This window comes from Ascaphus truei, chromosome 16, assembly GCF_040206685.1.
Source record: "Ascaphus truei isolate aAscTru1 chromosome 16, aAscTru1.hap1, whole genome shotgun sequence".
Lineage (NCBI taxonomy): Eukaryota > Metazoa > Chordata > Amphibia > Anura > Ascaphidae > Ascaphus > Ascaphus truei.
The window spans coordinates 34222656-34248596 of record NC_134498.1 but is presented as its reverse complement, the minus strand read 5'-3'; the positions used below and the strand labels follow the sequence as shown (position 1 = coordinate 34248596).

General features: G+C 43.3%; 1 protein-coding gene across 2 annotated transcripts; it reads right to left on the bottom strand.

Annotated features, from left to right (window-relative positions):
• Window positions 1-1028: 1028 nt before the first annotated feature.
• LOC142467443 (UAP56-interacting factor-like) lies at window positions 1029-19992 on the bottom strand. Of its 2 annotated transcripts, none has more exons than XM_075573125.1 (9): window positions 19686-19992; window positions 11206-11340; window positions 10489-10634; window positions 8912-9039; window positions 6536-6617; window positions 5129-5181; window positions 4981-5055; window positions 4588-4708; window positions 1029-1318 (listed from the first exon to the last, which is right to left on the bottom strand). In XM_075573125.1, the coding sequence occupies exons 1-9, from the start codon at window positions 19753-19755 to the stop codon at window positions 1223-1225; spliced, it is 906 nt and encodes a 301-aa protein (XP_075429240.1). In that variant the 5' UTR covers window positions 19756-19992; the 3' UTR covers window positions 1029-1222. The 2 variants fall into 2 exon arrangements, with proteins under 2 accessions (XP_075429240.1, XP_075429239.1); XM_075573124.1 differs by having other exon boundaries at window positions 6536-6620; window positions 19686-19988.
• Between the last annotated feature and the right edge of the window lie 5949 nt (window positions 19993-25941).

The window sequence follows — 25941 nt, the reverse complement described above, 5'->3', positions numbered from 1 at the left end:
CACTATCAACCTTTGCGATACTCCCCATCTGTCTCTCATACCCCCACCTCTCCCCTCACCCACACACATAATACTCCCCCTCCACATCAAACACACAATACCCCCCGGCACACCACACACATCCTTCTCTCCCCTTGCACCTCACATTCTCCCCCCCCTGCACCTCCAATCACCCTCCCCTGCACCTCCAATCACCCTCAACTTGCACCTCCAATGACCCCCCTCTGCACCTCCAATGACCCCCCATTTGCACCTCCAATCACCCTACCCTGCACCTCCAATGACCCCCCCTCTGCACCTCCAATCACCCCCCCTGCACCTCACCCACCTGCACATCACCCCTTCTGCACATTACCCCCCTGCACATCACCCCCCCCCTGCACATCACACCCCCCCCTTCACATCACACCCACCTTCACATCACCCCCACCCCTTCACATCACCCCCCCCCCTTCACATCAACCCCTCCCTTCACATCACCCCCCTCCCTTCACATCACACACCCCCTTCACATCACACCCCCCCTTCACATCACCCCTTCACATCACCACCCCCCCCCTGCACATCACCCCCCCTGCACATCACCCCCCTGCACCTCCTCACCTCACATCAGCCCCTGCACCTCCCCTCACCCCCTGCACCTCAGATCATGGTGGCAGAGCAGGCAGGACTGCGCGCAATCGCAAGCAGCGGGCACCGGAAGTGCCGCACTGCAAGAGCGTGCAGTCTTGAGAGCGGGCTGGGGGGGAGGAGGGGGAGAGCGGGCTCGGCTCGTGGCGGAGAGGGAGAGCGGACTCGGGGGAGGGAGGAGGAGAAGAGCGGACTCGGGGGAGTGAGGAGGAGGAGAGCCGCCGCCGCTGGCCGCACATGTGTGTTTGTACAATTGTCTTGATAGAATTATGGCAACTCCAGAAAAGTGCCACTTTGTTTAAATTGTGTTCTTTTTTCTTGTGCCCTGTGCTCAACACAACACAGAACTGCAAATTACATCATTTGTGCAATCACATCACTGATTGGGGTTTTCCAGGTAACCATTTCAACACCATCTTTATTGCGATATCTAATTCCAAACGGCAAATCCAATTTCAATTGTTCCTATCGTAATATGATAATAACATGTGAGGCCTGCAATGCATTGCTCTGAAAAGTGACACGTCCGTCCGGCACAGGGGTTCCTAAAGTGACATATTGTATGTGTTTGTCTTGGGGCATCATGTTAGCACTAGGCGAGTGTGACCGTTCGCCCCCCTCTTCTTGCTGCGGTAAATTGTCCTTTAATCTCGAGAGTGGAGAACCTCTCATTCAGCATGACATTGGTCTGCAAATAAAACAGGCATCACATTACTGCTTTGTCAATAGGAATGAAATTCAAAGAGTTATAAAGACAAGTTCTGCTGATGCTGGAAGAAATTAAATGTGAAAGTTACTGGCATGCGGGAGATGTCTACCTTAGCACTCTAGCACCAAAACTGTTTTTCATTTTTATATTTAGATTTTTTTTATTTCTAAAATGAATGCATGAAAGATTCTAACACATCAACAGGAACTTATTTGGAAGCAGTCAGATTTCCCATAGGCTTTTGCCGTGCTCTCGGGTCTATTGAACCTAATGCGATGGGTCCTTCTGCCTCCTTGCTGCAGCCCTCCTGCTCCTTTGGAATCCCAGCATCAAATGACACCACAGACGGCACCAACATGACGTCACATGGCATCTCATTGCCACGGCAATGTGACGTCGCAACATCAAATGACATCACATTTCCATGGCAACGAGCAACCGTACGACGTCATGTTGGTGACGACCGTGGCGTCATTTGATGCTGGGATTCCAAAAGAGCAGGAGGGCGCCAGCAAGGAGGCAGCCGACACAGGCCGCCGGTGGGAAGCCTCCTACAGGTGAATGTAGGTAAATGGGCTGAAAACCAGTCCAGAAATCCGATGCGTCAAATAAACCATACAGCTTAAATCATCACTAAATCCACAACTGAATGTAGGTGGTGTATCAGCAGGAATCCTTATTGTAATATCAAAGTTCTATGCAGATTGAGACTTAACGTAACCGTGAGTACAGTATTTGTAAATGTGACTGAACCCCGAGCCGGGAACAATTGGAGGCATTCACAGATAACCCGCAAAAGCGGGACTACCAGCGCCTCCTACACCACATTGACTTTGAGTTTTAGGACTGATAGAATCTGGAGATAAGGGCATCTGTTTTGCCAGAGAGGGAATTAATTTATGGCCCATCTGACATCCAAGTAACAGAACACTTTTAGAGGTACTTAAAGAATTCTCTGGAGGATTCTGCACGGTTCAGGGGGCATGGCTAAGAAAGTATTCCGCAAAAGAGTGAATGTACTGTAACAGGGAATTATCACTGTTTGAGAGAAACTGCCTCTAAATCCAGCAGTGTGCTGGTTAATTACACACAGGCAATCAACCAGACTCCACATGGATGATTAGGACTCTTAGAAAAAGCCTGATGTGAGAAACAGGAGAGAGATTCCTTAGCTCACATTTGGGCTGACATAATGAGAAAGAGGACTGCAGAGATTTCCTTAGCCCACAACTGGGCTGACCTTAGGAAAATATGATGGCTTGATGCACTCAGAAGGACTATATGCTGATAGCAAGAAAAGGCGACAATACCTGGACACAGAGAGTGCTATAGCACTCAAGGATGCTGACCCAGGAGAACAGAGAGGCCTTCCCCTACAGCTACAAGTGGTAACCAGCTTAGCTACCCACCCAGTTAGAAAGGGCTGGAGTACAGGTTTAGTTATTCTCCAGAGTGGAGTAGGCCTTTATTTTGTTTGGTTTTGTATGTTTTGTCTTGTTAAAGGAACAGGCGCACTAAAGCCAGGATTTAATTTCACCCTAATCGGTCTTCATTAAATACCTCTGCACACATCTCTTACAGTGAATTTATTTTAAAAAAGAGGATATCCGGTGATAACCTCTATTCTAAAATATATTGTTCAGATATATGTCATTGTTGCAAGGAGACGCATGCAGTGAAGCCAGACACTTGGGGTCTGGAAGGTATCCAGGGAACGATATCCATTTGTCACTCAAATTTAGGAGCAAGTTGGTCATAATTAGTCTTATGTCCATCATAATCACCTGAATCTGTTGATGTGGCTAATGTCTATCTAAATATTAGAGAAGGGAAGTTATGAGTGTGTTTATATAATGAGGGAAGAATTTAAACGTCTCATTAGGAGGTTTTTTTCCTTTGTCGTAGAACGGTCAATTTAGGAGCAGATTTATGACAGGGGTGGGCTTGTGTGGTTTTCAATGGGAAAAGAATGGTATATAGATCTTGTCCTGGAGTTATGAAATCAGAATTCAACAGAGGTGTGTTTGGGATCAAACACGTGAATTTTCATATTTTTACATCAGTGACCTCTCTGGGGGAAACCTGATAACGTACTGTATAGAGATTTCTGTTTTTTGTTTTATCCTTTTATTTTAAGAAACTCTTCTGCATTTATTGTAACCGTATGTTCTTCTAATAATCTTTTTTCTGTAATCTAAGCACTATATTTTTTTTACATTTGAAAAGATTATTTAATAAGTAATGCTTTGGGTCTCTGAATGAACTACAGATGCAACTGTCGGTTCTAGATGCTTGACCATCTCGGAGTAACTTGTGAGATTGTCCACAGCAGGCTGTAATGGCCCATCAGATTAACACAGCGGGAGTCCCTGCGTTTGAATGGGCCTCGCAGCCTGGTAGCATTCACACAACATGAGTCCCATTCAAACCCAGGGAACCCTGCTGTGTTAAACCGATGGGCCATTAGTCTGGCTGCAGGAATCTCGCAGCATGCTGCAGGAATCTCACAGTGTGGGATGTTTAAGTGCAAAATTCTCAAGGCAAGCAGTCTTCTACAACCGGCAGTTGCAAAGTGTGTCGCCAGTGTATTGCACACTCTATAGAGTGTAATTACAGTTTCGGACACATTTTGCCACAACAAATTTTGTGCGTTACTTTCATAGTTTTTTCTATAATAAACAGGGACCTGAGACCCTGGCAGATATATATTAATTACATATTTTGCACATTTCTTGGGTGGTGGGAGCGGATAGATATGATTGCAATTGAGTAAGGGGTTAATATTAACTCATTGAAAATACCTTGCGCGGGAGAAAGGTGAGTTAGCTAGAGTAGCCGTGTGGTATTGTACACCAGTGGTGTAGTATATGCACTACAGGTACAGCAGTTAACAAGGAAAATCCTATAATACAATTTAGTTAATAATAAAAAAAATAGCAGTGTAGAGTAGTTATTTCGGCTTTTATCTCAAGATATATATGGACAAATGGCTCAAATTGTAAGTAAACAGTGATCAAAGATGTAAATATTTTCAGGGTGGGAGTGCAGAGAAACAGAACGGTCATATCTTCTACAATATGCCTTTTATTGGTTTAGAGAATGTCTCTTGATATGTACTTGGAAAAGCAATTGTGTATGTACATTAACAGTGTACACAGCACAGCGAGGTTTGAAACCACAGAGAAAACACACAATAAACAGTCAGATGCCCCTCATCTTGGACAATATATAGATTCCCTTCTACGTACATGGTTGGCCATCGCTCGGAAGTTGAATCTCAGCGGGACACCCTTTGGTGGAGGGTCTGAAGATCGAGCTGCCATTTTCCTAAATCTCAAACCTGGACGCTTCATTGCTGGTGTGGTAGGTCTGTGGCAGAGAAGACAGAAGGTTAGTGTGCAACATTCTCTATCTAGACAAAAAAACCTTATTGTGTCCCAATGTATGTTAAACTTGGTCGGTAGCATCGGAAAAAAACATTCATCAAAAAGATAAGCTGTCCCCAGAATCGGGACATATAGAAATTCGAACAAGTCCTACAAAATATGGGTTTGTGGGCAATCCAAGATGCAGGACATGCCATGGTAAAGGAAGTGGTGTTGCAGGGTGGGACGTTAACAAGTGGTAGTGATAATACTCACGTTTTAATTTGGCTTGCTTTAGGATTAGGGACAGAAACGGTTAATGTAGATCCAAATCCCCCTTCTGTTTGCCACCTATTCAAGAAAATAAAGAGATGTATTAATCATAATAATCCAGATATTATTCTAATGAAAAATCAAGGCTTACCTTCTCTCATTTGCTGGACTCTTGCCAGGATTCATCGCGATTCGCTGTGTTAACTGGAAGCCAGAAAAAGAAACAAGTACTGTTTCAACAACTGCACGTGTTACAATTGTCTCTGTCGGAACAGTCAGCCCGACCCCTCTGTCGGAACAGTCAGCCCGATCCCTCCTGACCCCTCTGTCGGAACAGTCAGCCCGATCCCACCTGACCCCTCAGTCGGAACAGTCAGCCCGATCCCTCTGTCGGAACAGTCAGCCCGATCCCACCTGACCCCTCAGTCGGAACAGTCAGCCCGACCCCTCTGTCGGAACAGTCAGCCAGACCCCTCTGTCGGAACAGTCAGCCCGATCCCTCCTGACCTCTCTGTCGGAACAGTCAGCTCGACCCCTCTGTCGAAACAGTCAGCCCGATCCCTCCTGACCCCTCTGTCTGAATAGTCAGCCCGATCCCTCCTGACCCCTCTGTCTGAATAGTCAGCCCGATCCCTCCTGACCCCTCTGTCGGAACAGTTAGCCCGGTCCCTCCTGACCCCTCTGTCGGAACAGTTAGCCCGGTCCCTCCTGACCCCTCTGTCGGAACAGTTAGCCCGATCCCTCCTGACCCCTCTGTCGGAACAGTTAGCCCGGTCCCTCCCGACTACTCTGTTGGACCAGTCAGCCCAAAAACAAGTAAGTATCTATCAAATTGATGGTATGTCATAGATGTGGGCCACTAGCGTGACATGGCCCATGCCATATCAGGTACTGTACGTCATTAAGGCACTGTACCGGTTAATGTCATTTTTTTACTGTTCAATAGGAACCCGCTGCACTCCAATAATTCTTCATAACGTCATTGTGAGATTAGAAGTCCTTTTATTAATGCAGGCATGGTGCACAACGTTTCGGGGTACACCCTTCGCCAGGTAAAAAACGTACAATGCACCGACTGCATCTACAGCCTCCATTTTAGGATCGGCGTCCCCCGCCATTATTACTGTGTTCCTGGATACGGTCATTTTTAGTACATTATCAAAAGTATGTGCAATTGCAAGAAGATTGCAGCCACATTTATAACCAACATTACCCACAGGATGAGCGCCAATAACATTATAACATGTATGAGCAACAGTTCAATGAATGGATGGTGACTACATTTCACTATCACCCAATGGCTAAAGATAGAAGATGTATGTGGGGCATCCCAGTATTCCAGAAAGCAAAGTCACTACACAGGCCGTAAGAATAATTATGAAGCAATGCATTTTGGCAAACTATGGGGTAGATTCACTATGGTTGTTACGAGTTGATCCACTGATCTGACATCAACTGCTATTCAAGTGAATGGCCGTTAGTACAAGATTGGGCGCGTTACCCTACAAAAGGGCCTTGGTGAATCTCCCCCCTAGTGGGGAACTGCGTCCAAACTTACTCTCCTGTTTTGATTGAATGCGTTTATTCTTTGCTGCCTCTGTGCTGGGTTGAACGGTGGTCTTCTGTTTTGTGCATTCATTCTACTGCGATGAAATAAATGACTTATTAGTTATTACCAAACATTGGTCATGTTTTGATTCATTAAAGAAGATAATTTTCACACATCATTCACACAAAATGAACCATTAAAAAAAGCCTTTTATAACACCAATATAAATATTCAGGTAAATCTGACAAAGGTAATCCGCCACTGATAATAAAAATGTGGGCTGCATGGGCGAATATATAAAAGTCTCTGGGCTGCAAAACTGGTACAAAATAAGATTTATCAAAGGGAAAAGTCCATTTGGATTACTAGCCCTTTGTAATATGTACTGTATGTGTTCCCAGTAGATAACCAGTTTCATATCAACTATGTCATATTAAAGGTGAATGTGTAGCAGCCTCTGTCCTGGTTCTCATCACACCGCTCTCATCGCACATTTTCCGTCTCTGTTGCTAACATGTCTTCGACTCCTGCTGTGGCAAAATTTTGGGGCAGCATAATTTGGGGGTGACAAATTTCCCTTCCACCCCCCATACACAGAGAACTTTTGGCTCCGTCGCTAGTACATGTCACCGCACGGCAGCTTGCCACTGGACAAGCCATAGCTGCCGTGATGACCACTCCGACAAGCCATGTCTGATAAGCGCATATTTAAACGTCCCACGCAGGGAGTGATGGAGAGAGACAGGTCTAGGCAGTGTAGCAGTCCCCCGCGGGACATTTAAACCTGCACTTATTAGACCTGGATTGTCAGAGCAGGCTGTCGGGCCCGGAAGCGCGCACGGCAGACCGCTGCGAATTGTTGTGGTGGCGTTCAAACGTCCTAGACTGTATACAGAGGCTCCGCTCTCCTCCTCACTGATTGCCGGGGGGAGAGCTTGGGGCCTCTGTGAATTTCTTACCTTCTTTGTGCCTCGCTCCTCCTTCAGCGTTGCAGAATCAAATAACGCGGCACCGTCACTTGGTAGTGCGTTGCCATGGAAACGTGGCATCATGTGACGTCATCGCGTCATTTGCCGGCACGATGCTGAAGAAGGAGGGAGGCGTGAAGAAGGAGGCGGTCCCAAGGTAAGTGCCTTTGGGCAGCGATTGTTTAAATCCGCCACTGTCTAGGACCTCTCCTTATCTCTCTACACACTATTATTTGGTGACCTCATCAACTCTTTTGGCTTTAGGTATCATCTCTATGCAGATGATACGCAGATATATCCATACAACCCTAACCTCGCTCCTGCAATCCAGTCCCAGGTCTCTTATTGCCTCTTGGCTATATCCTCGTGGATGGTGCTCCCTCGCCTCAAATGTAATATGTCTGAAACTGAGCTCCTCATATTTCCACTTAAACCGGGCCTAAAAACCCATCACCATAAACAGTACTACCACCCATCGTGTCGCCAAAGAACAGGGTCTAGGAGTGACAATTTACGCCTCTATTTCCTTCTCCATTCACATTCATGCCATGGCCAAGCATTGCCATCTGCTGCAGTTACTCCCTCACCTGCTGCCTCTGTGTCTCACAACATCCCACTTAGATTGTAAGCTCATGGAGGCAGGAATTTTCTATGGTCTATTTTGTAATAGATACTTATACGCAGTGGTCGACAAATCACCAAAAAATCTACTCACCCAACAAAAAAATCTACTCGCCACCTAGTACCAAACGTGTGATGCCTGGGCCAATAGGAGCTCGCCACGATGTTAAATCCACTCGCCCGGGGCGTGCAAATGTATAGGTTTGTCGAACACTGCATATACGTATACATTCACTATAAATACTAATAATCCTAGCCAGTGCAAAAAGATTGTGTGTTAGTTCTGAGAATGTAGAGATCAAAGCAATAGGAAGTACAAATGCTTTTGTGTTGTCAATCTGTAACACTCTTCTAAGCTTGTGGAAGTCCATGTTAAAATGGACAAGAAGCAGAAAGCACTGCGAGTGCCTGTCATTACCCAGAATCCCTGTCTGCAGTGGAAGCATTGTATGCAAAGAGATAATGGGGAAAAGCAGGGTTGCAGACCTGTCTGACACATAGGGTTGCCAGGTGTTCGGTATTGTACTGGACTGTCCTGTATTTGGATACTCTGTCCAGTAAAAAATGAGAGGTGCTGTAATTCTGGACATGTATGTGTCCGGTATTTTCCTCCCTGGACATAGTGACCTGACGCACCTTTCACCGTTGAGCCCAGTATTTTCGGAGAAGCCACCTGGCCACCCTACTGACACACGTGAATATACTCACAAGTGATATTTGTTATTAGTTCCAAACTGAACGAAGCATCACAGGAATTAGTTTCCCTTTTTTGCAAAAATTACATTTTCCAATTTACCTCCTTGTTAAAACTTGAAACGGAGTAGCCGCTTGTCTGTATCTTTGCTGCTGCTGCTGACGTCTCCTCTGTATTTGAGACTTCCCTCCATAAGTGGAATTTACAAACGCTGCTCCATTCCGGGTACTCTACAAGCACATTGTATATTAGGGTAACAACGCTCTACAAATCTATCTAATGCACTGTGAGGTATGTTATGAATTCCAGTGTGTGTGTGTGTGTGTGTGTGTGTGTGTGTGTGTGTGTGTGTGTGTGTGTGTGTGTGTGTGTGTGTGTGTGTGTGTGTGTGTGTGTGTGTGTGTGTGTGTGTGTGTGTGTGTGTGTGTGTAATGTGTGGGTATGGTGGGTGAAAAGGTGACTAAAAACCCTCCACCGTATAGCGTATACAAATATCACTTGTGAGCACATTCACATGTCTTAGACAGGTCTGCAACCCTGCTTTTCACCATTATCACCTCGCATACAGTGCTTCCACTGCAGCAAGGGATTCTGGGAAATGACATGCAAATGAGCACACAATGCCACCTTTTTGTCACAAGTCCACATTACATGGAAAACCCGTAAGCCAATGCATGCTGCTTTCGTTAAGCCCAGCTGCCTCTTTGGCTTGTCGGATACATTTATTTTGGGAAAGAAATATAGGTAAAAAAAAGTATTTACAACAGTGTATAGCTTCTTTGGTAGAATGTATACACATGTTTATCAGTATAGGCATCAGGAATGGCTGCCTACTCTACTCTTGTCCCTTCCACTAGACTAGAGGCTCCCGGAAGTGCTTCCTCTGTCCTGTGGGCGACTGAGGTGAAGCTAAATTCAAAACGCGTGTTATTAAGCAGACGCTTGTGAGTGTATTCATTTTACCTGTCCAATTTGTATTAAGAAATGTATTATGCCATGGTGTTTTTTCTATTTTTATAAGGATCAAAATTTCTATGAGAGATCCAGAGAGGACTGTGAATTCCTACACTTGGTTACTAACCTAATAATCAGCATATGCTACTTATAAAAGATCATCTCTAAACAACACCTATATCATCTATAAGAAATCTACTATGTAAGTGTTCCATTACATACTGGACACTCTGTATTCTTTTGATGCAATAATAATCATATAACTATTTCTTCCATCTTCCATATATACATCGGACGTGCTGTCTATGCGCCATCTTCTCTACTCCTCCTAAACCATCCTCTGCTCCTCTACTCCTTAAATCTCACTCTGGCTTCCAACCACGGTCTGAATCCACATTGCCTTCCAGGTTCTCCACTCATCTGCTCCTCGCTACATATCGGCTTTGATCTCTCGTTTTGTCACGGCTCATTTATTTTTCTAGATTTTGGGGCTATCCTGGTAACTTTTACACTGAGCGGGGCACTTTCTTGCATTTTATTTTTGACCTACTTTGAGAGCTCTTTTCTTGGCCTTTCCAACGCTGATGTATTTCATTTTTATTTTGTAAACCCGATGCTCCGGTCAGGACATATGTGTTGAAATATTAAGTGTCCTGAAAGGTTATTGCTGTTTAAAAAAGTCATTATTCATAGTACATACGTTAAACCTAGGTATTTTGTTCTACCTGTTGATTTGAATCCTGTCGATTTAATGGGCTTATTCCATTCAGTGACGCGGATCTTCTTCGGGCTCCTGGTCCAAAACGACTATTTCTAAGATTAACACCAGAATATCCTTGTTGTCTAAAGCCAAATTTACGTCTGTTGGGTCCTAAGGAAAAATATAATTTCAGTGTTCATCAGTTTTCGACGCACCTGTAATCTACTCGCGCCTTTGAAAATTCAGAATGCTGACAAATGAAGGACAGTTGCTTTAGGAGAACTACCATATGGCCTGCTAGAGAGGGCAGGGCTAAAAAAAGGGGTGTGCCAGAGCCTGTTTCAGAAGGAGAAGGGGATGTGACTTTGTAAATGGTTGTTATAGAAACAAAAAATGCTTGTTACATTATAATACATTAAAAATGTCATTCAGAATAGTTTTTAAAAAATGCTACAAGTATTTTCTCAAAGTACAGAACTGATTTTTTCTTTTAAACCACATGTAGGATATTGCTTGGTCTGCAGCTTTAAGACAAGATATATTGTATTGTAATTGCTAGGAGTAATGTTACATGGACATCATCATTTTGCCTTAACCATAAAGCTATTGATGCAGAACTTCGCTGATGCACGAGTAGGGCATATTTTGCAGACCGTAGCAACGTTAGATAAGCCCTCCCAAATATAGTAAACATTAAAAAAAAATAAAAGAATCTAAAATAACTTGGATAAACGGTACACACCTTGTTGATTTTTTGAAGCCCCTCTAAAAAACCTCATGGTCCGAAAATTGGCACTTCTTACTTTGCCCCGTTGACCTAATTGGTTGGAGGCAGACTGGGTACCTGCTTCCTCGGTACGAAGATATATGATATCATCTACATGGGGGAGACAGTTTTAGGAATATGAAAACAATTGCAATAAGGCAGAAATCGGAGTCAGCATCTTAAAGATAAATTCCTGCACATCTTAACTCCTTGGCTCAGGGGGGCTCAACTCCGGACCTCAACAAAACAAAAAACAGATGCATTGTCGGAGCGACAGCGCTACCCAAATTCTTGTCGTCAGTAGAATTAGATTTTTGCAGAGACGGTCTCCACATGTGACTGCCCATAAGCCAATCAGAGAGCTTCTATTCCTGTCTCCGCCCCTCCGCCTTCCCACTTGCTGACGTCACGGGCCTTGTAGCCAGCGTCGTCTCCAGAACATAAAGTGTGTGAGAGTGTGTGTCTGAGTGAAGTATGAGAGTGTGTCTGTGAGAGTGTGAGTCCATGTGAGAGTGTGTGTCTGAGTGAAGTATGAGAGTGTGTCTGTGAGAGTGTGAGTCCATGTCAGAGTGTGTGTCTGAGTGAAGTATGAGAGTGTGTCTGTGAGAGTGAGTCCATGTGTGAGTGTGTGTCTGAGTGAAGTATGAGAGTGTGTCTGTGAGAGTGTGAGTCCATGTGAGAGTGTGTGTCTGAGTGAAGTATGAGAGTGTGTCTGTGAGAGTGTGAGTCCATGTGAGAGTGTGTGTCTGAGTGAAGTATGAGAGTGTGTCTGTGAGAGTGAGTCCATGTGTGAGTGTGTGTCTGAGTGAAGTATGAGAGTGTGTCTGTGAGAGTGTGAGTCCATGTGAGAGTGTGTGTCTGAGTGAATTATGAGAGTGTGTCTGTGAGAGTGAGTCCATGTGTGAGTGTGTGTCTGAGTGAAGTATGAGAGTGTGTTTGTGAGAGTGTGAGTCCATGTGAGAGTGTGTGTCTGAGTGAAGTATGAGTGTGTCTGTGAGAGTGTGAGTCCATGTGAGAGTGTGTGTGTCACAGTGACACAAAGCCGCCGATTCGAGGGTGGCAGCCCTCCCCCCCTCAATCTGTGCCGTACAAAATGCTGGCTCCTTCAAATTCTGTCTGGCTCCTAAGTATCCTATATTTTTGCCCACCCCTGTAAAATGATCAATTCCTATTTTTAAGGGTATGATGGTTTCCTGTGTCTTTCTTATTAAACTTCTGAAAGGGGGCTGCAGCTTTACAGGCAGTTTTACAAAGAAAAAGGCGACATCAACTGTTTAATCGCCACCTAGTTATTTCCCCTGTCATTAAGACAGTTCTGCACATGCACTCCACAATTATCTGTGCCAGAACCTTCCACAAAGTGACCACCAAGTGAACGCCGATGTAGATCTCTGTCCGACCAACTGCTCCTGTCAGCCAACTGCTGTGACACCAGCATGAGGAGGAAACGCAGCTGTTCCTCTGCAGCAGGGGGATCTCAACTCCAGTCCCCAAGCCCCCATAACAGGTCAGGTTTTAATGATATCCCAGCTTCAGCACAGGTGGCTTAAACGAGCCACTGGTTGAGCCACCTGTGCTGAAGCAGGGATATTCTGAAAACCTGACCTGTTGGTGGGGTCTTGAGGACTGGAGTTGAGCACCCTTGCTGCACAGCATATTGTATTTCGACCCAGCCATTGGTTACACTGTTGGGGAGGGGGAAACTGCACCAGATTTTTCCATGCAAATATCACAATTTGGGCTGTGTATCAAGGCAACAGTTTTAATAGGATTATTTTCTTCTGCGACATGGGACAGATTTTTGACCCGTAATTGTGCCACTTTCGTATTAATACATATGCCCACTGTCTTCAATGGGAATCGTTTTACTAAGTCATTGTGGTGCTGTTTGGGTTCCATTACTGCTCCAACTATTCACCAAGAAAGGCTTGGCTTCAAATTCCTGACATGTAACAAGGAGTATTCCTCTGGCTGTGCCCATCCTGTGCATTTTGGGGGCGTAGTTAAAGGAGTTAGCGGAGGAGTCAGCACAACATTATACTGAAATATATGTAATAACCGGTGAAGAATTATTTTCTCTCTGCATCTGATTAGAGATTGGCGAATTTTTCACCGGCGCTCGAATTCGCCTCGAAACGCGGCGTTTCTTCTCAGCCGCTGATTTTTACGGCCTGGGTTGAAAAGGTGACATTCGCCTACCTTCACTCGAGTGTCTGCCATTACACCGGCCGCCACTGCACGTTCAATGGCAAGCTTTGGGACATTCCATTTGCCCACATGTTCCTGACCCAGAAATATGGGTTGTGGGATACCTGGGATATATGCTAATAGGAGTCATGACAATATACAATATATTTTGCATTTCCTATCAGCATATATCCCAAATGTGCTCCTTTTTTAGAACAGGTGTCTCTCCCCGTGTTGTTTGTTGGTTGGTTTGAGGGGCTATATATAACACTTGGGACTCCCGGGACTCTCCCCCTCCCGATCTGGCCCCTTTGGAGAACTGGTCATAAGGACACCCTAAGGGTTAAAGATCTTCATTTCTATGCTGCTTCTGCCTGAACTACTGGAAACGTAGGAGTAAGGCAGGAAAAATGTGAGTATCCCCCAGTATCCTGGAAAGGGCTATTTTAGGGACTATTCAGTGTAAGGGCAGCAATGAGCAGCAGCTGGAAAGTGGGCAAGAAACACACTGCGCCCACATCTGTCCTTAAATTGCAGATATTTTGTTTGTACAGTGATATTGGAAGTGGCCCCACAAATGTATAAACCTGTACATGACAGCGGGACTCCGCTTCCCTCGTTTCCCAGCAGAGCGCTCTTTGCATTAATATTTACAGGAGATCCCCAGCAGGGTTTTTCTACCTCTTCCCACCAACGCATTTCCATAATGGTCAAGTATATTTGGGTGAAAGAACGACGAGGTTCATCTAGGTCAGTGCTTGGGCTCTTGGGCATGTGTACTTTTATTGCTCCCAGGGCTGGCTTTTCTCCTTATTAATGCATTGTGGCATTATCTTTCTCCCATTCTCTGTTCCTGGAAATTGAAATAATGCCCCAAGGGTGAATATAATCTCTCCACAATGTTACTGAAGTACAAAGAACGAGACGTCGCTTTGTGACAGGACAAGGAGCTGTCATTGTGTGTGTGGCTAAGTGGTAATACGAGCTGACATCACAAACTATGTGATGTATTGGTTGCATTGTACAGAATTTACCAAACAGTGCCACGCTTTAGTGCAACTAAATGCCCGTTAGGTTAAGAAAATCTGGGCCAAAGTTTAGTAAAGCTAGCATTTATTTTGATATGTAACATACATGCATAAAAACATATTATAACGTGTTCAATACCCAGCATCGACTAAGTAGCCTGTTTCTCACTGTGCCCCATTTATATTCAGGATATAAAGGTTAGTATGTATGTATGTGTCTTTATTTATATAGCGCCATTAATGTATATAGCGCTTCACAGCAGTAATACACGTGACATAATAATATAAATAACAAATAATACAGATAATGGGAAGAAGCGTTTCAGACTTAAAGGTGACATTTAGGAAAAGGAGTCCCTGCTCCGAAGAGCTTACAATCTAATTATTAGTTAGTTGTTCTCCTTTCTTGTGGCTATTTCTCTGTGATTGTTGTGTGGAAGATTCACTGGTCATTTCTTCGAGTCTTTAATGAGCTTAGAAGAAACTGAAGTTTTATTTCCAACAAACGTTTCTAGGATTAATTCAGCGTAGCTTGTCTTTAACGAAGCAGTCCCACGAAGCAAAATATATTGGATTTTGGGGGGAAAGAGTCATGTAACCCAGGGGTGCTCAATGCCAGTCGTCAATACCCCCCAACAGGTCAGGTTTTAAGGATATTCCAGCTTTACCACAGGTGGCTAAACTGATTGAGCCACCTGTGCTGAAGCAGGCATATCCTTAAAACCGGTTGGGAGGTCTGGAGTTGAGCACGGCTGATGTAACAGATGCTGTGCAGTTGTTATAATTAGCAGCCAGAGCTTTTCAAATGTAGTGTCAGAGAAATGTAGAATTTAATGGCAGAAACACACCACTTGCCCCAGCTAGTCAGTTCAAAAAAGCAACAGCACATAGGTGAACAGCACAGCACATGCATATTGCTTTTGATGGGGTCCAAAAACAGACTCCTACCAAATTGAGATCAAAATTCCCCAGCAATTTCACAGTGCAATAATAAAACAGGAAACTACTGACGATGTGTTTCTTATGAAATATGCAATTGGGATGAAATGAAAAAAACAGACAATTTGCTAATAAAAAAATGATTTGAAACCATTAAATGAGAATAAACTGACATTGAGTCCACGTATTGACACAAAAAGCACAATCGCCCAACATTTAGCTAGGAGAAACATCTGTTTGAAACAGTAGATGTTTGAATCCCTTCCAGACATGCCGCTAACTAAATACCACACGTACATTTGTATACGGAAATGAAACGGACAATAGGCCTTGATTTAGCTAGACTTGCCAATCAATGACATAGTCTTGCAGTAATTGCTTTTATACAATCTGTTTCAACGTACACTGCTGCAAGTTGTTACTTTTTATTTGTTTAAAAAAAATAGTAAATACAAATGTACAAAGAAATTGAAAGGTTGTGGTATAAATATATCAATTACATAAAAGAACCCACTTAAAATCGCGTACATTGTAACTTTTTTTTGAAAAGTATATATTTCATTGGAAATGCCAGAGACAAACTTGACATGATTAGTGTTTGTACTGGAACTACGGCCCCTCGGTAATTAGCCCAACTACAGACACGCTTTAATTACCAAACTTGGGCAACACTGGTACAAAAATAAAAGACCCCACGTGATCTCAATAAAAATAAAATCATCTTTTGTGGATTTGGGATTTAACAAAGATGTAGGTCATATTTGTGTAGCCGGGGCCGCTTACCTCTGTGGCGAGTGGGAGAGCGGGCAGGTTCATCGTAGCCGCCGGAGCTCCGCGGCGGACACAGTTTGCGGGGGCCACCATCTTGGTGTTCGCGCATGCGCAGTGCGATGGGTGCACAGGCGCAGCGGGACATTAGGTGCTGCGGCCATCTTAGGTGGCTTCACACAGTATGTTGTGAAACTACATGTCCTATAGTGCTTAGGGGGGAACTGCTCACATGAGACGCCCCAGCCAATAGGGCAAAAGCTAAGGAGAGAAGAGGATATAGGTTTGGCCCTAGAGACATTGTGTGAGACCCTCCAGCTGAAACTCGCACCCCACAAGGCGGATTAGAACTCAAGAGGACCTGACTGATCCTTTGTTTCATCCAGCAGTCCAGTGATAAGGTGTGCAGCGCACAGCAAAGATGAAAGAGCAGGTCTTGCAATAATATCCTTTATTTTTCAAACATCTGGTTGTGGGACAGCAGCAAACTTCAACGCGTTTCGTTCAAAAGAACTTTTTCATCCAGCAGTACCTGGGTACAGGAGTGCCCGGGGAGGTATATATAAGTGCACCAATGGTCCACAGGGGTAGCGCTACCTAACACTGGGTGGCACTGACATTGGGAAGGACACATGGGCTATTGGTGCCACCGCACCCTCAGTACGTTGGGGCATTGGGCTATACTTTGGGGATTGCACTGGGATACTGTTATTGTATTGTGTGTGTGTGTGTGTGTGTGTGTGTGTGTGTGTGTGTGTGTGTGTGTGTGTGTGTGTGTGTGTGTGTGTGTGTGTGTGTGTGTGTGTGTGTGTGTGTGTGTACAGTAACTATCCATTATATACCTGCGTGTGTATTATTTTTCACTGTATTGGTTCCTGTGTGGGGTTTTCCCGGCAACGTGGGATCCCTCATAGGTGGAGGCGCTGCACTATAGGAGAAAGAGCTCACCCCAGGCACCCAGTGGCAGAGCCTTAGGCTTCATGTGAGCAACAGGTATAGCAGCACGCGTAGTCGCACGCGTAGTCGCACGCGTAGTTACCCTTAGGCATAGGGAAAGGGGGCTACATTTGCAACATTTTTCACCCAGTTCTGTAGTCAGGAAACTTTGATGAGAACTTCCATTGTGCAAATGCTAAGAATACAAGAAGATAATAGTTACTAACTGCCTGTATTACTTATGGCAGTGTTTTTCAACAGGTGTTCCCCGGGCATTCCTAAAGAGTCCCCTGCAATTTAAAGGTCATTTGAAAATTGGACCAAATACAGAAGAATTTACAATGCATCTGATCTCAGACACGCTATTAGAGAGGGTTGGGGTTCATCACAATGCATCTGATCTCAGACGCGCTATTAGAGAGGGTTGGGGTTCCTTCCAATGCATCTGATCTCAGACGCGCTATTAGAGAGAGTTGGGGTTCCTTACAGTGCATCCGATCTCAGACGCGCTATTAGAGAGGGTTGGGGTTCCTTATAAAGCATCTCATCTCTGACGCGCTATTAGAGAGGGTTGGGAGTCAGCAGAATTTCACGATATAATTATAGGGTTCCTTAACCAAAAAAAGGTTGAAAACCACTGCCTTACGGCATTACAAGACAAAGGTTACAAAGGAAGTGTTCGACAAACCTATACATTTGCACGCCCCGGGCGAGTGGATTTAACATCATGGCGAGCTCCTATTGGCCCAAGCAGCACACGTGTGGTACTAGGTGGCGAGTAGATTTTTTTGTTTGGCGACTAGATTTTTTGGTGATTTGTCGACCACTGTATATATATATATATATATATATATATATATATATATATATATATATATATATATATATATATATATATATATATATATATATATATATAGTTTATGCGCAAAGATGAATCACTCAAAAGTAAACCAACCCGACATATTTTTATTGCACGTAATTTATATTAATCGTGCTGGTATTCTTTTCAAAAACCTCATATAAAGTATTTGCAATGAGACATGTTGTTTGTTCTGTCACATGGCTGAGTGGTGCTGTCACTGTGTCTGCTCTTGACTCTCTGGTCAGCTTCAATACAAGCTATATATAGAGTCCAAGATTTAAAATGCCAGCTCTTTTTTTCCTGTTGAGCAGGCAGGACTGATTACACCAAGCCCAATATTTTACCAGCAAAACACATGTACCAGACAACAATACTGTATATCAAAGGTTTTTAACACTTTGAAGATGACACTCGCATCAACGCTCAAGTTATAAGAACATGTTAGTGAAACAAAACACGACAATTAAAGATGTATAAAGAGAACCACAAGGGATCTTTTCAGGGATATGCAGTTGTACAAAAAATATATTAAAAGAACCAAATGATATGGATATTTTCTTTAGTGTATTTTTTCTCCTGCTGCTCCGATCAGAACCCCAAGGGCTGCTAAGTCTGGAATAGCCCATTGTAATGGAAGCACTGCAATAAGATCTTATCTGCCAGTTCACTTATTCCCCAAATAGTACCTGTCTCCTTTTCAACATACCAACATTAACAAGCGCTCTAAAATACAACAATCGGCCCATAAATTAACTGGAGTGGAATACAATCGTAACACCTACAGTAGCACAGATGCATTTGAACTGGAGTGGCCTATACATTTCCGAATTCTAATTGTATCTACTTACTCTGAACAGCTGGTATAAAAACCTCTAAAAGTAATCTACTTCCTGAAAATGTTACCATCCATACTTCTATTGATACATTTCCTTACTCAAACATAGTTGAGCAATGGTTTTATACAGTTGCTGATCTCATATGTCAAGACTTAAAATTAACAAGTTGCCAAGACTGCTGAGCCCAGCTGTTGGGGCCAAAAATGTATCCAGGATTTACTTGTTAAGACCCATTTTGGTGCAAGGGGGCATAGAAGGTTCAGCTCCATTGATTTGAGATTGGTTGAACACTATTTAGAACATATCACCATATCTAGTTAACACCTTCAGTACTAATTACAGCTAATTATAAAACACATGGTCTGGATCTTTTCAGTGCAAGTGACATCTCCATAGACTGTCATATAATGTGTTGGTTGGCAATGGATGTATATGGAACATGCTTCAATTCTGGAAAAGTTGGACTAAGTAGACCTGGGTTGACCAGTTCCTTGCTATAAGGAAGTCCTGTGTCTCTTTTTGGTTGGCAGGAACAGGACATCATAAATCCTGGTTAGTCTCTCAATACTGTAATAATGTCCTTTTAATCACTATGCAAGAGAACATTCCATGTGTGGAACCAAGATCTTCAGAAATGTGCCCTTAACACATTTAAAGGCATCTAACAGTGTCCAATTGGGACAGAATCACCCCATTAATGTCCTTATTTAGTGATTTGTTTATTAACTACAAAAAAAAACTACATTAAATATAAATATCTGCATTCAACCATTTGTTTTAATAATGATGTATGTCAAATCTTAATATCACATTACTGCCATTAAACACATGTTCTCCACTGAAAGGCAACACTTTACAGTTCACACGGAGTTTCTATTTCTGGCAAGTTGGACCTACCCAGGGACATGTCAATCTTGTCCGTGTCCGCCTGGAGCCCGGGGGCTGCTTGGTCCTGCTGGTCTTCCATGGTTGGTGGGTTGGAGATCCCGGGGATCGAACGCGGGAGGTTCAGGGAGACAGTGACACTCCACTTGCTGGAGCTTGCAGGCTGTGCTCGGTCTGCCCTCTCCCGGCTGGGCTGTCAGGCGCATGTCCTGGAACCAAGCCACTGCCTGCCATGTATTGAGTGAGCCAAATAAGGAGCATCCAGCTAACAAGTGCCACTCATTCATTGCAGGGCAGCTTCACTCGGTGTCTCAGCATCACGGGGTTTGGTTTGTCTTGCTCAGAAAGTCTCTTGATACATTGATATAAATAAGCCCTGGGACACAGAGCCGTTTTAATTACATTTAGTTTGCTGTAGACACCAGTAGATGGTGCAATTTATCCCCTGAATGAAAGTTCTCACACTTAACTCTTCCCCTTGCTCACTTCATAGCATGCACTACTTATTCATAGGGTGCTGAGTGACAAATTGCCCTTGTATTTCTATTTTAATCTCTTCCACATGTTTGCATGTTGATGCAATGGTCTAAATCAGGTGTGGGAAACTCCAGTCCTCAAGGGCCACCAACAGGTCAGGTTTTCAGGATATCCCTGCTTCAGCACAGTGGCTCAGTGACTGAGCCACTGATTGAGCCACCTGTGCTGAAGCAGGGATATCCTCAAAACCTGACCGGTTGGTGGCCCTTAAGGACTGGAGTTGCCCACCTCCGATCATATAATGTACGCAATAGTGTAAATACATTTGCTGAAGTATTCTTTTTCCCAGTCAAGTATGGGCCCAAACTGAAAGTTGGGTGACTGCATGTGCCATGGTAGTCATGTACAGAATGACATGTTTGGGACTTAATAAAACTAGCATTAAAAATGATCGACAACGTGTGACATCATTGAGTTTTGTCAACTTCAGTATACACCATGATTGAAAGATTCGGGGTTCAGACACACAGAAAGAGTTGCCAACCAGCAATACAACAAGAAATACAAGCAAGCCGATATATTACTGGATAATTGGTGGTACCGGTTAATGTAACATAACTCACAGGGGTATGGGAGACCCCGCTCAGCCTTAGAGTGGAAGAAAGGGGTGCACTAGGGGGGAAAGATAAGCAAGTCACAATCGGGTATCAGAGCCAGAGAGAAGGCTGTGGTGAAGAAGCCCCCAATTACCCTGCACTCACTAATCTAGATGGTAAACTAATGCGTGTGTGGCTGGAAGCCAAAACTGGCCATCACCATTTGTATTTGGGACGTTTTTTTTATTTCACTATCCTTGTACCAATGCAACCTTGCAGTGGTTAACCCTTTACCCTCCATTGGCTTCCAGCCACACACATATTGGTTTACCATCTAGATTAGCGAGTGCATGCTACTGGGGGGCTTCTTCATCCCTACTCTCCAACTTTGGAGTAACGTTCGTGCTCTGATACCCTTTTGTGACTTAAAATAACACACATGCTTAAAAATATTCCAGCACAAAATGTGTGTTGGATAATAGGGTGTTACCCAATAAACCCCCCAGCAACGCGGTCCCCGGTAACTTGAATGAGAGTTTTCTGCAATCGTCCATTTCAGTCATATTGAATAGACATTTAAAACCAGAGACAGAACATGAAACACAGACAGAGCTCAGTGCTACATCCAAAGACACAAATACACAGTACAGTGTTTAACTCTTTGGCCAAAGTGTTGTTAGCCCTTGAGCACCTCCAAGGCAGACCACATCTCAAGTGTCCTAACACTAATATAAATTCTTAATAACCTGTACATTACCAGGAAGAATGATTTATAATAAATCTGTCAAAATTAGTTGCATAGTTCTAAGTCTGATTGGAGCTCTTATTAACCTTTATAATACCAGGAAAAGCACTCTGTATTAGATTTGTCGCAATCAAACTGCACGCAAGTTCCCATGAGTGTGGAAGGTGGAATGGAGCTTATAGGGGTCCTGTATGTACATATTGAATAGACCCCTAAGTTAACTTGCACTGTATGTTGTGTCATTTTGTGTGATGCGCTGGCCTTTCTGTTTTTGTTTGTAGACCCCTAAGTTAACGTCCACCATGAATTGTGTCCAAATAAAATATTCCAAAGAACTGTTTGGACAGGTGAGTGAGAAGGATGAGTATATAACCCCTGACATTGGCTCAGGCAATTACTCTGGGGGTTTATTACATCAGATCCTTTAACAGGCCGTCCTCGGTTATCCAACATAATCCATTCTGGAAGTAGCGTTGGATAGTGAAACCGTTGTAAAGTGAGTCCCATGTTAATCAGGGGCGGTGAGCGTCGGATAACGCATTCCGCCGTCGAAAAACGGCCCATAGGGTTGCATTGTAAAGCGTTGGATATGCCATTCGTTGTGAAGTGAAACGTTGGATAGCGAGAAACTCCGTGAATGTATTAAACATTGCATGTTTTAATAACAAAGTGTTTAAATTGCAGCGGTGCCTAAAGGCTGCAATGTTACCGTCACAAGCGCAGATGACTTAGAAATTGAATTCGGCCCTGAGTTTGCTGCATTTGAATTCCAAGGCCCTTTCCTTCAAACTGATTTACGTGACATCTCCACAGCTGACAGATTTATTCCTCTAATTCTTCAAGCAAAGTGGAGCTTTTTATCATCCGTAGCTTGATTCCTTCCTGCCATTGAAATTGAACTGATGTCAATCTGCTTCTTTCATTGACAAGGTCAGGGATGTGGCTCCCACCCATATTAACTATGTGTTCCTATCACATATAGGATGGCATTGCGCCTAAGTAGAACAGCGCTTGCTAACACTGCAATCATGTGACAAGTCTAGGAGGAATTGATTTTTTTTATGGCGTCCCTAAACATAATAATGACCGTTTTATGCAGTGTAGATCAGAAGACCTGTATTCATGAGCAAGCTAATGGGCTAAATCTTTGAAGCAGTATGCATCATTAAATAATATAGCTATATAGTATATTATATATATGTAACTAATTATTATATATACACACACACATGTATATATATATATATATATATATATATATATATATATATATATATACATATATATATATATATATATATGTATATATATATATATATATATATATATATATATATATATATATATATATATATATATAATCATCTCCAACCCTGGTCCATGCCTGAGGAAGGCCTCCCCAAATGATCTCCCAGGTACTGCGGTAACAAGCTTCTGATCTCCTTTTCCCATCTTACAGTTGGTCGTCTAGGTCTTTTAATTATATTGTATACTATATATACTTAAATAAATATTATTACTACCTGTACAAGTTATTGGCAAATGGACAACCAAGTAATGTCAGCCAGAAAATACAGCAGTTTATTAAGGTGAAAACAATATTAATATTAATAATAATGCATGTTTGTGCAGCAATTATATCTTTCAGCTATTTAATACTTTGGGGGCCTCATTTAAGTCACTCACGTAGCTCCTAAAATGGTAATTTGACCTTCTTTTCATTTAGATTTAGTACACGTACAAGCGGTTTTGCCGTCACTATCGCTGCTCACTTTGATGGCAGAAAAGTGGGCAAAATTATGTGTAAATCTGCCCATTCCTCTGTTAAACAAGGATTAAAAAGATATATCTATAATACCACAAGTGAGTGGTGCTACGTGAACATTAGGTCGTTGAGGGGATAGTTAAAATGTTGAGATATGAATGGTTCTTTTTTGTTATTACCAATTTTGCAGATGGAGCTTTTCTGAAATAGACCACACTACAGCAGGACTAGTTCTTGGAGCAAGAAACCTCACAATGTATTGCTCTAGGGGCCAAGGCTTATCTATCAACCCAAACCACTACTGAAAACAAAATGATGCTCATTACCAATACACCATATTGAAATTTCAATTGTGCGTCTGTGGGTTGGTCTGGCAAAGTAACAGCTTAGGCTTCTGGTGCCTGTTAAAAAAAAAATAATGATGCCTGTACTTTGTGAGTACTGATTATAAACGACATTAGCACTTAAACTGGAAAGCTAGTATCAAGCATGACTTTGGGTTGGCATGGCAACACCATGCTCCTTATATTACATGAGGAAATGTAACTCATGGTGTTTGTTAGAATGATGACAGTGAGAGCAATTCACAGTCTGTCTCAGTATTAAACTGCTATGTGTTATTGGGTTATAGGACTAGGGCCCTCATTACTAGAGATGGGCGAAACTGTAAACATTCTATTCACGAAATTCCGCGCGTAATTTTCCCGAAATACGTTTCCGCACACCAAAATTCGCATGCGCATTTCATGCTTGACCATCCGGGCAGATTCATTTGAATTCGCCATTGACTACAATCCAGAGACATTTTTTTACAATACGAGGACAGATTGTTAAAAAGGCGTACGCACGCCTTTCTAATCTTATTAGCATATTAAATATATATATTAAATAAAAGTTGAACAGAACATGGGCAACCTCGCTCTACTGAGGTCGGAGAAAATGGGTGCTACCTCCGATGCTCCAGGGATCATAACTGCGCTTTGACAAGCAAGCGCTATTATTATTTATTGTAAAAAAAATCATCCGGAGAACGGATTTTTCATTGCCTCGGGAGAAAAACAAAACGCAATTGCGGATTCCACTTTGGGAGAGTGATCCTCAGAAATCCGCAAATCAATGGAACTGCTGGATTTGAGATGGATCCAACTTCGCAAAAAAATTATCCCCTGCTCTACTCATTACCTCTTTGTATCTGTTTGTGCATGTTTCGTCTCACCTGTAGGTAACTGTTCATGTAATATGCATAACTCTGTAACACATTGTACCTCACCGTGATATATGTTGGCGCTTCACCCCCCAAAAAAACGATAAGAAATAATACTTCCCTAAGACACCTTAGGGCTAGGGTGACCATATTTGTCCCGGAAAAAAACCAGGACAAATGTCACGCATGCGCAGTCGGCAAGTGCCGATCGCACATGTGAGGCCAACGGGATTCAAAAACCGGGACAGCATCCCAAAAAGTCGGGAGTCTTTAAAACCGGGACTGTCCCGGCTAAGCTGGGACATCTGGTCACCCTACTTAGGGCACTAGAAGACCCTTTACTATCCAACGCCGGAAGGTCTCTTATGGCAGAACACTGCTTTGTTAACGACCTTAATGTTTTGGGACACAAAGGTTTGTTAGCTATGGTTCAATGTCTTCATTTGTTTTAACTGGCATCTCCTCCTGCTATAACATGTCGCCTTGTCAGAGTGACGTCGTGATGATGTTAAGTGATGCGAAGGGACTCTTGCCCTTGTGTCATGTGATGTCGCGTAGTTCCAGCTGCTCCCACTTCTGAACGATACGTTGTTTGACTAATTCGTATTTTCAGGCCTCCTAGCGGCCATCCTTTATCAGGATATTTTATGTGAGAGTTTTGGACCATAATGGTTGCTCTGTCTCAAAGCACTTTATAGCGCGCTTATCTTCTTCGCTAAACCCCATTTTGTAACTGTGCAATTGACGAGGACGTCATGCCAGCACCAATTCCAAAGAATATTTATTAGATTTACAAGTGATTCTTAAATGTAATAATCTACTGTGACAGACCTAGAATTCATGAAAATGTCGTGATATTTCTGCAAAACATGACAAAAAATAAGAGGGGTCCCGTTTTTTCTGAATATATACTATATATTTTGGAAAGTTGTCCGTCTGTCTGTTTGCTATGTATTTGGACACCTATTAAGACTTTTCATTCTGCGTCCCCCTGCCTGCTCTCCCCCTGCTCGCGCTCCCCCCCCCCTTACCTTGTCTCCGGCATCAAACGACGCCACGGGTTATGTGATGTCGCATTGCATGTCATGTGACCCCGCGGAGTCATTAGACGCCGCGTTACCATGGCGATACATCATCCGAAGCCGTCGGAGACATGGTAAGGGAAGTTACAGAGGCCTCGGGCGGTCCACCAGCAATTTATTGAAATGCTTTGGGGAAGAGCGCGGGGCCTCTGTAAGCGCTGCATCCCTCCACCCCCCAGAAGCCCCTCAGTTTGCGCACACCTGTCTTAAGATATCGTAACTACATTTTGAATGATGTTTCCTGAGATCAAGAAGAAGGTTTTTGTCTATGTTTGGATACAATTCACAAATGACAGCAGCAATGACATCAGCAATGACATAACTGATGACATGACTTATGACATAATCCCATCACACAACCCTCAAACTACCACTTCATCTTGGTCACTCTGAAAATCC

Excerpts from the sequence above, each read along its gene's own strand:
- LOC142467443 (XM_075573124.1), bottom strand. The coding sequence starts at position 19,755 with ATGGAAGACCAGCAGGACCAAGCAGCCCCCGGGCTCCAGGCGGACACG. Across the intron at positions 5,182-6,535 it reads CATTCAATCAAAACAGGAGA|TTAACACAGCGAATCGCGAT; the intron begins GTAAGTTTGGAC and ends TCTGGCTTCCAG. Across the intron at positions 1,319-4,587 it reads TCCGAGCGATGGCCAACCAT|ACCAATGTCATGCTGAATGA; the intron begins GTACGTAGAAGG and ends TTTTATTTGCAG.